The sequence below is a fragment of the Apteryx mantelli genome, chromosome 23, assembly GCF_036417845.1.
Source record: "Apteryx mantelli isolate bAptMan1 chromosome 23, bAptMan1.hap1, whole genome shotgun sequence".
NCBI classification, from domain to species: domain Eukaryota; kingdom Metazoa; phylum Chordata; class Aves; order Apterygiformes; family Apterygidae; genus Apteryx; species Apteryx mantelli.
This window is the reverse complement of record NC_090000.1, coordinates 6,194,978-6,210,021: the sequence shown is the minus strand read 5'-3', so window position 1 is coordinate 6,210,021 and position 15,044 is coordinate 6,194,978. Positions and strand designations below refer to the sequence as shown.

The window sequence follows — 15,044 nt, the reverse complement described above, 5'->3', positions numbered from 1 at the left end:
TTCGCCGCACGCCCCGTTCCGGTCCGGATGCCGGATACCGCCACCCAAGCCTCCCAAACGGCACAAAACCCAGCATCTCCACAGGGACACATTCTGCTTACAGAGCTACATATATATCTCTGCATACATATACACACACACACACACACACACATTTATAGATGGATATATATGACTATAGACATTCACACATCCACACACTTCTGCTTCCACGCACACTCAGGCCCACAGCCTTGCCACACCACACTAAGCACCCCTCCGACTCCAGGGTGGCCCGTGCCACCCTCCCCCCACCCCGCGAGCACGACGCCGAGGGACGCCCGCCTCGAGCTCCCGGACGACAAATACGCATCCAAATAGCATCGGCCCCGACGACAGCGACTCCCGGCATCGGGCGGGAAGCGGGACGCCTCGAGCCTCCCGCAAACCCTCCGTCCCCTTCCTCAAACACAGGACTACACATACAGGGCCTGGCCCCCGTTCCCAGGGACGGCCTCCCAGTCCACCTATGTGGAGCTCTCAGTCCCCCCTGCCTCCACGATCACGCTCCGCACGTCCGCAACCCACCTGCGCGTACGCTTCAGACACACGCTATCTATACACACCCAGGCACGCCAAGAGCTACAGCTCTCCCGCGCTCCCCTTCCCAGGGGCCACCGCTGCACAGCTACCCCGACTCCTGCTGCCGACCGCATCACGAGACGAGGCGCTACAGCCACACGCCTGGCACCGACCGCAAACGGCTACGCCGGGAAGCGGGACCCTCGCCCTCCCCGCCGCCCCGGTGGCCCTCGGCGCAAAGACGCTCGGGAGACCGTCACGACGCGTCCCTCCAGACCTGCACGCAAAACTGCAGGCAGGACGCTGGTATTACAGACAGCGACACGCAGCACACAGTATTTCACAAGCCCCCTGCCATCCCTCTCGCATCCCCTCCGGAGCCGGGAGCCACATCCCCAGGGCCACGGCAGAGGGCCGAGCAAAGCTCATGCGTTGACGCTTCGCCCGGCAGAAGGGACCCCGAGGACGCCGGGACCCGCAGACCGCCCGCCCCGCCACGGTCAGAGCGAACCCCGCTCCCACGCTCCAGGCGCTCACACCGCATACGCCCATCTCGCCCTAAGCGCGAGTCGAGGCGTGCGGCCCCCCGGGCTCCTACCTTTCCCGGAGAGGTGCCGCCACGTCACCGTGGGCTCCGGCCTCCCGAAGGCCAGGCACATGAGGGTCACGCCGCTGCCTTCATTCACCGTGATGTCTGAGGAGATGTTGACGATCTGCGGAGGAACTGCAACAAAAGGCAGCAGGAGAGACACAGTGAGCACACCGACGTGCAGGACCCTGGCCACATGCGGCAGGCGACCGGACCCGCCCCCCGGGAAGCACAGCCCTCCACCGCCACCGCGCCCCAGCCAAAACAGCTCCATCCAACACGGGACACCCTCAGGTGCCCGCCGCAAACGCCCCCGGCCCGCTTCTCCCTGCCGGCAAGCCCCACGCGCCCCTCGCACGGCACCCGGGCAAAACAGACCGCAGCAGAGAGAGCGCCCAAAGGCCGCTCCCGCACGGATGTGGCAAACGCCCTCCGAGGCCCGAGGCCCGAGGCCCCTCGGCCGCCGCCGCCGCACCCCAGGCCTGCCGGGAGACGGCCCGAAGGACTCTCCCCGCCGAGACCCACGCGAGCCGCTCACCGAGATGCCGCGAGCGGCCCGTACGCGGCCGCTGCCGGGCGCTTAGCCCCTACGCACAGGCACGTGCTACGCAGTACGGTCTCTCCGCTCGGCCCCTTCTGGGCTCTGGGCCACACAACTAGGACCAAACCAGTAGGAAGAACCCCCTTCGCCCGACACGCGCCACAGATACGGAGCGGCACCCGGCCGCCAGCCGCCTTTCCCTATCACCCCCGCACACACCCCGGGTACGACACAGGGCAAGACCACACGGGCACCTATACGCCACAAAAGACTCCCAGGGCGGGTGGGGGCCGCCTGCCGGCACTTGGCAGATCTGAGGCCCGCACGAGACCAAGGCCCACACATGAGATGCAGGAAATGGCTCCCCATACCTACAAACGGCCATATGGCTCGGCGAGGCTCAGAGAGGCGGCCGACCGGCCCGTCCCGCTCGGCTCCCCGATGACAAACAAGCCCCGCTCCAGCCACGGTCATTGCAAACACTCAGACCGGCCCCCGCAGCACCACAGGAACAAAACCGGTCCTCGCAAACAGCGGGTGGGCCGCACCACCGACACCGGGCGCCAGACACTCCCACCCCAGCCACCCCTCCAAAGGAACTCGCCCGAACGGCACCCACAGTCCAGCACCCCACCGCGCGGCAGCCTCGGCAGGTCCCGGGCACGGGGGTCCTCCGCGCCGCTGCTGGCCCGATCCGAGCGACGGGCGCTTGCAAACACAGTCAACCTAGCTTCCCCCCTTCAAGACCACAAGCAGCCCGGGCCACCTGAACACCTCACAGGAGGAGGTACACCATCTCTCAGCAAGGCGTGAGGACGCTCCTCCGAGACTTCCAGCCGGGCCGCCTCGCTTTCCGGGCGAAGCGCGCTCCTTTCCCCGCGTCGGCACGGCCGATCCGACGGACGGCCGACGCCTCGCGGGGAGGCGGGAAGCGCCCCGCGAGCGCGGGCCGCGCGGGCTCCTGCCCACTCCTTCCAAACCACCTCCATTGCACCTCACCAGGGCTTGCTGACAAAGAACACCAGAGCGCCAACTGCACCCTTCACAGCTCATCTCTGTCATCCCTGTTTATTCCAGGCCTGCGGTCCACCTCTCTCCCTCACGCTGGCACAGCCGGTCATTTCAGAGGCGGCACCCTCCTCCAGGGCCTTCCTCCCACGCGCGCCAGGGCCGCGACCGCCCGGCCACCCGCACCGCGCGCACGCTCTTCCCCACCCCCCCCCCCACCGTCCCATCCCCATCCAACAGCCTCTCCGGCGACACAGTCCGCTGAGGGCCTCGCCCCCCCGGGTGCCATCACCCACACACCCATTCCCCTGCACCCTCTGCAGCGCCACCCTCGCGCCTTCTCCTCTTGTGTCCCTGGACACAGCCAGGGACTCGCCACTGGCCACCCCCCTGCCCTGCAGCTCCTTCGCGGTGCCCATCTCCTCGGGACACCCTTCCTTCTCGCGAGCCACCTGACCCGCTCCAAGCCGGACGGGAGGCCGGGGCCTCCCCCACACGGACCCGGAGCCCGTCTGCGGGCCTCCACGCGCGCCGGGTTCCCGCGGCCCGCCACCGACCGCGCGTCCGCCACCCCCCGCCCACGGCCCGAGACGGCCCCGGGGCGCACGGCACGGACGGGAGGGCGGGTGCGGCGGCGCCCTCTGCGGCGCCCCCCCCCCCCCAGGCTGAAGAGCGGAAGAGGAGAACCTCAAAGCCACCGAAACCGCCGATAAAACCGTGATAACCGAGGCTCGTTACGGCCAAGGACAAGTCTCATATTTTAGCATTTTTATTAAAGCCTTTTACGTTACCAAGCATCGGGTATATTCAATACTGGCCAAAGTGATGTATAGTAGTCTAGCCCCAGATCCTCCACCTAATAAATACCTTGGCATTCTCCAAAGCCATAAATATCCACAGCCCTGGCAGAAAGCAATTAAAGCCCATTAAAAAATGCCACTTGCCGGCACGCCGGGCCGCGGGGCCGTCACACGCCGCCCCGGGAACATCTCACGCCGCTCACGCCCCGAGGAAGGAAAAAGCGACCGCAACGCGCCCGCCGGACCGCCGCCGCCGGCGGACGACGGGATGAGACGCCCCGCCGGCCCTCGCCCCGCCGAGCGTCCGAGCGTCCTCCCCGCGGCCCCCTCCCCGCACCAAAGGAACGCAGACACGGTTCTTCAGAACGCAAAACCACCGATGATGAGTGCCTTGGACTGACCCGCTGTAGGCCATGACAACGCCGCTAGAAACCCTGCTACGGAAGCCCGTGAGCCAAAAGCACGCCGCAGCTTCGACGGCACCGTGCCACAAGCCTTTCTGCAAAACGCTCCTGAAGCCAGATGCCTCCGAGCAGGCGTCTAGACGCTACAGCGCTCCAGAAAGGCTCAGCAACCCGCCTGCTTTCGGATGGCGCGACCCCTACAAAACAGTCACACCCTGCTCAGGCCAGCGCGGGAGCCCACGCGCATCGGCACGGCACCGCGCTCGGCTTCTCATTCCGCGTCGCTCCCGAGAGCCTTCGTCCCAAACCTTTCCCAGATGCCTACGCTCGACCGCCACGCCGCGGCGGGAGACGCCCCTCGGCGGGGTCGGGAGCGCCGCCTCCGGCGGCCCGGGCGGGAGACCTCTCCGAGAACGGCCGCGCCGCTCCCTCTCGCCGTTTCCTCTGCCGAACGAGCCCACCCGGCACTAACGGTACACTGCAGAGGTGACCATTCCCTCCACATCTCTGCCCAAAGCATCTCAGAGCGCAGAGGAGGCCCAGGAAGCACGCCCAGGGGAAGCGCGCCGCTCTCCGGGCAGCGCCGAGGACATCGCCTTCCCTTGCATTTCTGAGACGCTTCCAACCGCAAGCCGGCACAGAGGGAAGCGCTCTTGCAAGTCAGGGAACGCCAACTCGTCAAAGATGTGTGACAGCCAGGCCGCCGCACTGCCGCTCCGGGCCCGGGCACGCGCCGAGGCCCCGGCCTCCCGCACGGCGCAAACTCCCGCCCGACCGCCCGGAGCCGCTCCGCTCGGGGAAGAGCCCGCGGAGCGCCGGCGGGGACCCCGAGGCCTCTCGGTCGTGACGCCCCTGCCGTGCCGAGGGCCAAAACCACGTACGGAGAGAGACTTTCCCTCGGCCCTCGGCCCCTCCAAAATCATCTGCTGTACACCCCCGAGGGCAGCGGGTGACCCCCGGGTGCTTAACTGCCTCTCTTCGTAATCCCAGCTACCTGGCAAATCACTCTTTGCCTAGCCACCCCCCGGGGAAGGTCAGAGAGAAGCAGCCAGTGAATAGGGGCCACCACATCATCCCTCCTCCACGGGCGGAAGAACACCCTCCTCTCCATCGCGGGCACCCGCGCCGGAACGGCGGCTCACGGGCCACGCCGGGCGAGGCGAGCGGGGCCGACGGGCCGCGGCGCGGCGCGGGCGGAGCCGCGCCTCCGCCGCCCGACAGGCCTGGTGACTCCCCCGACAACTGGACACATAAACAGAGAATACACTGTGTTATATCAAAGGGAGATGATTGTCTCCAGCCTTAAGGGGACACGAGCAATGCAAAAAGGAAAAGCGCGCGCCACCACCCACCACCGAAGACGGTTAACGCTCGGGGCGGAGCCGGGCGAGCGCCGGGACCTCGTCCCCGACGCGCTCCCTTTCGGGAAGCCTCTCGCCCGAGCTGCGGGCCCACGCTCCCTACGACACATACAGACAGGAACCTGCAGAAAGAGGCAGCCCTTCTACTGAGCTCCTTCTTTTCATGCCTTCCTTCACTATCCCCCTGGCTCTTGCGATTATTATTTAGACTCCTGATAGCACAGGACACCTCTGCTCTGCAACACCCATCCCGACACCCCTTCCAGGGACCGGCTTACCCCCAAAGGATTACGGACCGTGCCGCAACCTCCTCACGAGGGGCTCGCCCCCTTCGGCGTCCCCCGCCGGTCACGTGACTCCCGCCCCTCTCCGCGGGTAATCGGGCTCGCTCACCACCTGCAGGTCCTCCATCCCTATCCCAAACGGCACCGGGCCCGAGCCCGGACCCGGACCCCAGCTGCTCGACGCAAGATCTAACGCCCGGAGTGGCGCGGGCACCGCCCGCCTCAGCTGGACCCCGCCCGTGACTTTGGCCCCCAAAACACAGCCCTTTCCCGCTCGCGCCCGGGAACGACCGTATCAGGCACAAGCAACGTCCCCGCGCCGCCTTGCCCCTGCACTAACGGCACCTTAAGCAGCCTACTAGGAAAGTATACAGCCCTGACGGTGTTTGCCATCATCCTTCCCAGGAAAGGGCATTTGCCGCCTTCTCCCCAGGCTCCGAGACACGCCTCACCGCCAGCGATTCGGCTAGAAGACGCCCCATGCCACAATAACACCCTTCTCCCCCATTCCTCCGCTCACACCGTAATCACACGGGCACGTCACGGGCACATCAGAAGGCACCGTCCCCTCCCGCCGCTGGCCTCCGCCCGGGAGCGGCGGCCTTCCGGGGCGGCGAGGCCGCGCTCGCGTTCGCCGCCGCCCGCTGGCACGCGTTACGCCCGCCAAGGCGTCCGGGAAAGACGGGCGCCTGTCCGGCGAGGAGCCTCTTTCGCGCGCAAGCACTCTTCCTAATGAAATGGGAGGGGCGAGACAACAGCAAAGGCGTAGGACAGAGACGGAGCGCCCGGGAAGTGGACTCCGTCACCTTCTTCCCGGCACGCGTCAGAGGCTCCGCTCGCCCTTCCTTTCCGCCCCCTTCCTACCGGTTCGCTTCTCTACCCCCCTCCCCCTTCTAGTCTTCAGACAAACCAGGAGGATATTCGATCTGCAGCTTACAGCAAAACAGAAAGGATTATTGCTCAGACTTCTCCTGCTTTTCACAGCCTTAATAGACAGACACGTTCCCCATACGGATGAAAGCATTCAGCCTAACGCTTGGTCAAAGGAAGGCAGGCGGGCGGGCAGACAGACGGACAGACCTAGAAAAATCTATGGCACACGACCTCGGGCTCCACGTCCCATCCGGCCTTTCCGCGCGTCGGTCCCGGGCGCCGCGGCCTTCCCGCCCCGCCCCACTGCCGCGAGGCGCCATTCGGCTCCGTCGGCAACTGAAGAGCTGGATAGCAACAGACACGGGACAAAATACGCCCGGGAAATCCAAAGAAACCAAAATGGCCCGGCAGGTACCCTGCCTTCGGCAGACGAGGCTCCGTCGGCCCCGAGAGGCGCTCCGCGGGAGTTATTCCCCCAGCTCTAATCTTTACGCACCGCCTTCCGTCCCGACTCACCCCCACACCCCTACGCAATACAGACCCCGCACAGAGTGACCGTCACGGCCCGCACCGACCGCAGATGGCCGGCCCCGCAACTACAGGCCCGTGCAAAAGCAGCCTCAGCGGCACGGACGCTCGGAGAGCCGCGTGCCATTCGGGATCGGTACTCAAGGCCGAGGGAGGACGAGCCGCCGCGCGTCGACGCCCGCCCGCCTCGGAGCCCCGGCGCCGTCTCTGGCGCCTCGTCCGAGACGGGCGAGCGCGGAACAGAGGAAAAGTCCGCCGCTCGTGACGGCCACTGGCCCACCTGGCTTCTCTGGCTCTGTCGGCATCCTCCCCCGTGACTACTGCCGCATGCCGTTGCTCTGCCGACATTCCCACGAGACAGAGCCAAGCTCGCCGAACCCATAAAGCGCATCGGGGCATAGGGGGCAGGCAGAGAAGGGTAGGGGCTCACGGCAGCGTCATCACCTTAGGGCGCCCTCCCGGCCCGCCGCGAGCTCCGAGAGGGCCCCCTACCCCGCTCCGGACGTGCCCGAGGCCGTCGCCCGCGGACGATGCCGCCGGCCCGATCGATGCGCCACCAGAACAGCAATCGTTGTCTATGAGGTTACGTGGCCCTTCAGGAGGGCATCAAAGGCACTTGATTGCATTTCTATAGATCCAGCCGGGCGAGGAGCACTCCTCAAGGACGCGCTCCCTTTGCCGTCCCCGGGCTCCTTCCGCGAGCGGCAGGGCCGGCGCGGAGCCGGGCCCTTGCCCTCGGAGATGTGCGCCGGGAGTCCTGCGAGCAACACGGAAATGATCTGCCCTGCCATTTCAGGCCTCGGATGAAAGCAGCCAAAGGCCTTACGGAGCCATCAGGAGGTAGGACTCGCCACACCGCCGCAAAGATGTCGCCCGGGGGGCCCGGCCGCTCGGCTGGCGGCATGGCCCACCGCGCATCCTTCTCCCGCCGGCGCCTATCGCCCATGGCGCCTCCGAGGCTGGGGAAGAGGAAATTCCCGCTCCGGACACTGGCCCGCGGCCCTTCGCCCCAGCCGTGGGGCGCGAGACGGCACCGGGCCGAGCGTCCCGCCTCGTCCGGGACCATCCTCACGACCCTTGCGCCGGGACGGTACTGTCATCGGCCCCAGCCGACACACAGGATGCCAAAGGGCACCTCGGGGCGCCGCCTCGAGCCTCAGCCTCCCAAAAGACACGTCTGACCGAGGCCAGGGCGGCACAGCGGCCCTCGTGCTGCTCTGCCTACACGCTCGACCCACCCGCAGAGAGGAGAGACCCGCTCCCGGCAACCCCTCCGGGCCTCTCCTCCGGCCGCCGCCACGGTCGACGAGGGGGCGCGACGGTGACTTTCCCGGGGAGCCGCGAGGGGTGGCCGTTCCCCCTCTCGCCCGATCGCCGAGCTCGGCGTCTGGTGCGTCCAGCCTGCCAGACAGGGACGGCTTCGGATCGCTGCAGGCCAATGGCACGGGCACGAAGGCGAGAGGCTCCGTTCCCCCACCGAACCGCCCTACGGCCGCCGCCGTCCCCGGAGCGCGAGGCTCGACGCTCCTCCGCGGGCCTCGCGCCCCAGCGACTGCGACTGCGGATGCTATCCGTATTCATTCCCATGCCCGCAGGAATCTTTCTTTGGATGATCTGGGAGTCTCGCACGTTATGCAGAGGGGGGGGCCCTCCCCGCGCCCGACATCCCCTATGCAGATAATATTCAATATTTATGAGGCTATCTCGTCCCTAAATATAGAACATAAGAAATGATCGCCGGCTCGACGCGTTAACATTCAGAAAGCACGGGGAAGCGGCGAGAACGGTGCCGTCGCTTCGGCGGGAAGATATAGCGCTATTACCTGCTCTTCCTTTCACCGCGTTAACGTTGTCGCTCAGACCTAATGTGCTTTATAACAGCTTGCCAGAGCCTCGTCGGATCGAGAGCTGCTATTAGGGACACGCTTCCTAACGTGCCCGATAATAACACATTTAAGGAGAAAGGGCCCTACGCCCCTCTCATGTGGGAGGTGAACGGAGCCGTTACGGCGAGAGGCTTCTGAGGGACGCCTGCCGGAGCGAACCGGACCTTTGCCAGGATCTTCGCAGGCACGCCGGGAGGCCGGCGCCGTGGCGAAAGAGCAGGCGCCCGGCCGGCGGGCTGAAAAACCCCAGCCGAACCGCCCGGCTCACCGCCGGCACCGCCACGCGGCGCCTGGCTTTCTACTGCCCAAAGGATCACCTGGGCACGAGCGCTGTGCTGCGTGCAGGGGGGGGCCCGCCGCCACCGTCGCAAGAGTCGGAGAGCGACGGGGAGAAGCGCTATGGAGGCGCAAGGCCTCTCGCCTCCTTTATTAATAGTCCTGTTTTCCCTTTAAAAGACTAGTACTAAAACCAAATTGAGTGCAAAATAAATCCCAAAGAAGCGAGCGGCAGCGCATCGTTTCCCGGTCTTAGTCGAGCGGCCTTCGGAGGATCCCGTCAGCCCCGCGTAATATTAATCACGGATAAGTTAACGCATACTGTTTGGTAGCCCAAAAAATACACTGATGCTGTAATTTCTGGCACATTCCAAAAGCCAGCGAGAGAAACTGCATGTGAAAGAGATGCCGCTAAATTCAGTAACAATAAGCCCTTGATGTATCTCCTCGCTTTACGGCCGGAGACCCAAATCGCCCTACCTGCTCATTACTACTTTACATCACACCCGGACAAAAGCAGCACAACGCTTCCTGCTAAGGTGCGTCGCCATTTCGGGACGCCTTCCCTGCCGCCATGGCCCGGCCCGGCACATTCAGCTCCCGCGACCCACACGGCGACCACGTGCGTGGCGGACGCGAGCCTTCCCCTGCAAAATGCCACGTGCGCCCTCCCGGCAGAGGGCCTGCAACTCTTTGCGCCCAAAGCTGCCGCTCAGGTGCGCCCAGCAGCACGACGCCAGGCCCTCTGGGGAGGCCCGGTGGCGCCCGGCTCCGCGCCGCACGGCCGGGCGCTCCGGCACCGAGCTCGGGGCTGCGACTGCCTCCAGGTGGCCGCCCACAGGGACGGCGGGGGCCGCGCTGACGGACCCTCTGAGCCTCGCACGCCTGCGGTGCCGGGACCTCCGGCGGGCACGCTGGCCCTACAGGACGATACGCCTCCTGAAGATGGAGGAGAGCATCTCCTCAGTGTTACCAGCCCAACCGACACCAGGAGCGGCATGTGCATTACCCACGCAACTGCTGCCCAGCTGCCCGCTGCCGCCGGGTCTGGCGTGGCTTGCACGGGATCCGCTCGCATCTTTGCTTGGCCCCACGGAGGCCCGCCCGGAAAAAGAGCTTACATGCACACAACATCCCTCCATTTCAGCATCCTCATGCAAGCATTCCTTACGTCCCGGGTACTCGGGACCCCGCAGCAGGTTTGAGGCTCCTTTCACTAGGACTGCCGCACCATTTGGGCAGCCGGAAGCGACGCCGATGCCCGCTCGATGCTCCGACGCCATCTGCGCCCGCCAGAGACACGTGCCGTGCCGTGCCTTGCCCGGACGCCGCCCGCAAAGCTCCTGCAGAGCCTGTCGCTCCCGAGACGCCCCGAGCGAGCCGGCTATGAGGAGCGAGGTGCGCTGGCTCACCTGCGCGCGCTGCCTACCTGAGGAGGGATGAGTCACGCGCGCCCAAGGAGAGACAGCTCTTCCCCGCTGGCACAAAAGCCTTCGGCGAGAGACAGCGCTTCGCTAATTGCCGCGTGATTATTTACTAAATGTAAGGGTGCCACACGTGAAAACACAGAGGCTGACTCATCTCCCAGCCGCTCACCAGAGAAACTCACCGCCGCGGCCCCGCAGAGCGCGGCGCGCCGCTTTGAGCTCCGAGATCGTGACCGCCGCGTAGCGTGGAGCGCGGAGGCGGAGCGAGCTCTGCAGCCGGCACGCGCGGCTCGGGTCCCTCCTCCACATCATTAGCTCCTAATCCGCTCACACAGACCTGCTCCAACACCTTAGATGGGGCCCAATGACAGAGGGATATCTACGACGGTCACAAACCCCCAGAAGACAGACACGCACCCCTGCGTCACGTCCCTCCTAGCCACGGCCCCGAGCGCGTCCCTTCGGACCCGCTCGTCCGCCCCGTCGCCGGCCCCGAGCCGGCATTCCCCGGCGGGACGCGCCGCCAGCCGCAGCGCCCCGGTTCTCCCGTGCCGGGCGAGCGCTCCCCGAGGCTCTCGCGGACGGCTCGCCCGAAGCCACGCGCTTCGGTTTCTTCCCCTTCGCGCCGGACGCGGTTCCTCACCCTCTTCCCAGAGATGAATCTGCGGGGAGAGCCCTGGCCCTCTTTCATTAAATGTTAATGCTTTTATTTATTCTGCAGTATTTATGGACCTCTCGTCTCCTCCCATAGCTATTCACCTATCTCCCTCTCATTAAGGCCAGATGGGCGAGGACGGAAGGTTTATCTGCTTCAGCAAGACGGATGCGCCTGGACAGGTTCCCAGACGCCCTCCGGCTCGGCTCCGGCAGCCTGCGGGGAGGCTCCCCCTCGCCGACGGCCGCTCCTTCGGGTCGCGTCTACCCGTGCGGGAGCGCATCTCCTGCCGCCTTTCGCGGCACCTGCCTCCCGGAGCACCCCGCGGGGAGGCGAGCGCTTCGCGGGGCCCCTCGCCGGGCCTCCGAGGGGGCCGTCCCGCACGCTCCGAGGCACCCTCGAGCCCCGGAGCCTCCCTCGTCCTCTCCCAAGCACCTCAGGGCGCGAGAGGGGAACTGCTTGCTCAGCGCCCTGGGGCAGGCGCTCACAGCGGGCTGGAGCGACACGGCTCCTGGAGCCCGCGGGGGTTTGGCGTCCTTCCCTCACGGCCTCCCGAGCGGAGCCGGAAGCGTGCCGCCTGACCGCAGCCCGACCCCGCCGAGCCGCTCCCGCCAAACGGCCCCAGCCCGCCCCGCACCGCACGGCCGAGACGGCGCCGTAGGGAGGAGGCGAACGACACGCCCGGCACCGCCTCGCTCTGGCCACGGACGGTGGCGGGAACGTACGCTATCGGCTCGCGCCAAGCTTCGCGTGGACACTGGCAATTTACAGGAGACCCAGCATTTAGCGGGCACAAAAGCCTGTCCTTAGGAAACCCGGGAACGCTATTGGCACGTCCGGGAAGAACAGGCTGCTGAAAGCTCTTGTTTTTACATCGTAACCATCTCTCCTCAGCGCCCGCAAACCAACCACCTGGGCAGGAAGAGCCAAAAAGGGCTACGCATCTCATCCGCTTGTATTGCTCAGGCCCAGAAAAATGCCAGGATTAACATCAGGGGCGGCAAAAGCCCTGCGCGCCCGCAAGTCCTCGCCTCCAATCCTCCGCCGCGCTACAGCAAAGGCAGAAGCCTGGCATTTCACAGGCACGACGATACCCTCCTTCCCCTGGCGACGCAGCCTTTGGAAGCTGACCCCCGAGCCGTCAGAGCCGGGCCGGCCGGGCGGCCCTCCCGCAAGCCCTGCAGGACCACATGCAAATCCCATCTTCCCGCCGGCTCCTCGGCTCGCTTTCCTCCTCGCCTGCCCGCTTAGCCCAAGTCAGGACGGGCTCCTTCTCCGCACGGCCCCTCATCCCGCTGCCGAGGCACGGCGTCGAACCCACGGGGCCCCGACGGCGCTCCGAGGCGACCGCGGACGAGATAGCCGGACGCGTGCCGACGAGGCCGGGCCGGCCACGCGGCGCCGGCGATCGCCGAACGCCCAGCCTCTTCGTCACCTCCCAAATTACTGTGAGGCCGCTACGCCGATTTCTCCGGCTCCTAACTGACAGCCTTCAAGAAGACACGGGCGTAACTACCGGGTTTCGTGCCGCCGTCCGCAAGCCCGGCTCCGCCGACCCGCTCCGAACGGGGCCGTCCCGCCTCGGCGCTTCGCGACGGGCGCGAAGGCGCCCGCGGCTCGAGCGGCGCACGCCCGAGCCCGACCTCCGCCGCTTTGTCTCCGGTTTCGGGGCGCCCGGGGAAGGAGGAAGGCGCGAAGCGTGGCGCTGACTCGGGACCCCGTTCGGCGTGCGGGGGAGGCCGGCAGGGGGGATGGAGAGAACGTTAAGAGTTTTAACAAAGTGGCGCTTGTTGACAGCAAAGATTACCGTCTTGGATAAAATCAATTTTGATGACAGCGCAATCCGAGAGACTCGTCGGAGTTGATTTTGCCGAGATAATAGATTAAGTACATCTGACAGCTAGAGTTTGGTCAACAGAAAGATTCCTGTCAAATTTCTCAGCCCGGCGACTGGCATGTTACGCTGCCATCTCGCACGCTCTAAAAGCATTTCCTCTCGGCAATAGCGTTCCTTTCCCTTCTGCCGTGCTCAACGGCTCCCTTCTCGCCGCCTTCCCCCGGGAAAGCGCGCGTCGTGCGGGAGAGCGGGGGGAAATAATCGTAACCCACGCGTTTCAAACAAATCGTCTCAGCAACGGAGACGAGAATTGCCAAGCCGGCTAATATCCCCCCAGCGCCGGGGGCTCTCGCTCCGCCTGTCTCTCCTTTGGAAAACAGTTTCACTGCAGCTGACGGGGCCATAGGGAAAAGGCCTCTCTACGGCTGCCTTCGGCGCCCGGCGCCGTCGCAGATCGCCTCCCCTCCCTCGGGCTCGGCTCCGCGGGCGCCGTCGAGCCAGCCCTTTCTCCGGCGCTTCTCTCCGCGCGGGGCCGGAAGGCGACGCCGTCGGGCCACGAGAACGTCTCCCGCCTCCCGCCAAGCGCGGGGGTTAACGGCGCGGAGACGAACGAGCCGACGAGGACCCCCTGTCCGCCGTGAAACCTCGGCGACCGCGCCATGCCGTCTAGCTAGCTTTTCCCGGCGGCGCCTCCGAACGCCACGCCGCGCGCCCGTTCCCCCCAGGTTTTCCCGTTAAGACGGCGAACGCAATAAAACCAAAAATCACAGCGTTTTACCTACTGCGTAACCACCTGTCAGAAAATTTATGAACAATTAGGAAGCACAAGTGCTTCCCAGGGAGCGATTTGCATGCGCTCTAAAACGTTCTTTCTGTTTGGAAATATAATGGGGAAACAACTTTTCCCAGTCTCCCCCCTCTCCTTCAACTTCGTTTCTTGCAGTAATTAATCAGCTCGCGCAGTTCTTCTGTTCTTTAAGCTCACGGGCCCTGCGGCAGGTGACGGCTCAGCCGAGGCGCGCGGAGCGGGAAGAGGCGCGCGCGCCGCCGAGCGACGGGCAGCTGTCGGGCCGGCGCGTCACGCCGCCGCGGACGGCTCCGGTCGCACAGAGCGGCGGCCCCTTTTGGGGGCCTCTCCCGGGCATAAAGCGGCCGCGAGCGCGGCAGCCCAAGGGCGCGTTCCCGGTGCTCCCCGTCAAGTCCGGCAGCTGCCGGTGGCTGCTGCCTTCGTACTCCTGTCTAGACTTCAGGTCGGCACCTTATCCCAGTCGACGTAAGGGCAGTTTGCTCTCTACTTGCCCCCGAAACGAGGATATACTCTCAAAAGTCCAGGGCTGCCCACACACGCCGCCGCATCCCGGATTCCCCGGGGTTCGGGGCTTTCGCCTAAACCTTCGGTCCCTGCCCTGACCATCTATTTTACCCATCCTCTTCAGCAGACGGATGCACGCGCACAAAATAGCTTTCCTGCTCCAGCAGCAACCCTCGCGAAGGCAAACCGAAAGTCTCGATGCCCGTAATTCCGCTTAAAAAGATCCAAAGAACACTACTTCTACATGCCTTTGATTCTCAAGCTGCTTTCATGCTTTTGTGCCTCGCAATTTTCCAGACCGGAGGTCAGCTGCTCGGAAATTCACGGCTCGATCCGGCATCTCAGCTCCCTTTCGCAGCTACCCTTAAGGCTCGTTCTGCACGCACGGGCGCGGGCTGCCCGTCCCTTAGACGACGGTCCGAGCCGAGCCACGGCGCGGCAGAAAATCTCCCCTTCTACACGGACTCACCCTTCCGAATGCGTGGGGAGGCAGCTCTTCTGAGCTGAGTATTCACACGGGTACAACCTGGCCTCGTGCAGCTGCGACTCGGGCTGCGCCGCAGTGCGAACGGGGGACACGGGTCACGCCACGCCGGCACGTTCCCGTAGCTCTGCCGCTCGGCCGTGCCGAGGGCCCTCTCCTGCTTGGCACGCGCATCTCTGCCCGCAGATAACCCCTGAAACACCTACTGGCCTGCGCTC

At 65.6% G+C, this 15,044-nt stretch overlaps 1 protein-coding gene across 2 annotated transcripts in view; it reads right to left on the bottom strand.

The window, feature by feature from the left end:
* OPCML (opioid binding protein/cell adhesion molecule like) overlaps nucleotides 1-15,044 on the bottom strand; it is a 372,466-nt gene that overhangs the window by 16,580 nt on the left and 340,842 nt on the right. For both annotated transcript variants that reach the window (XM_067309996.1, XM_067309995.1), the window contains one exon: nucleotides 1,160-1,285. In XM_067309996.1, the coding sequence (XP_067166097.1) occupies nucleotides 1,160-1,285 (126 nt within the window). The remainder of the gene's footprint in view (nucleotides 1-1,159; nucleotides 1,286-15,044) is intronic.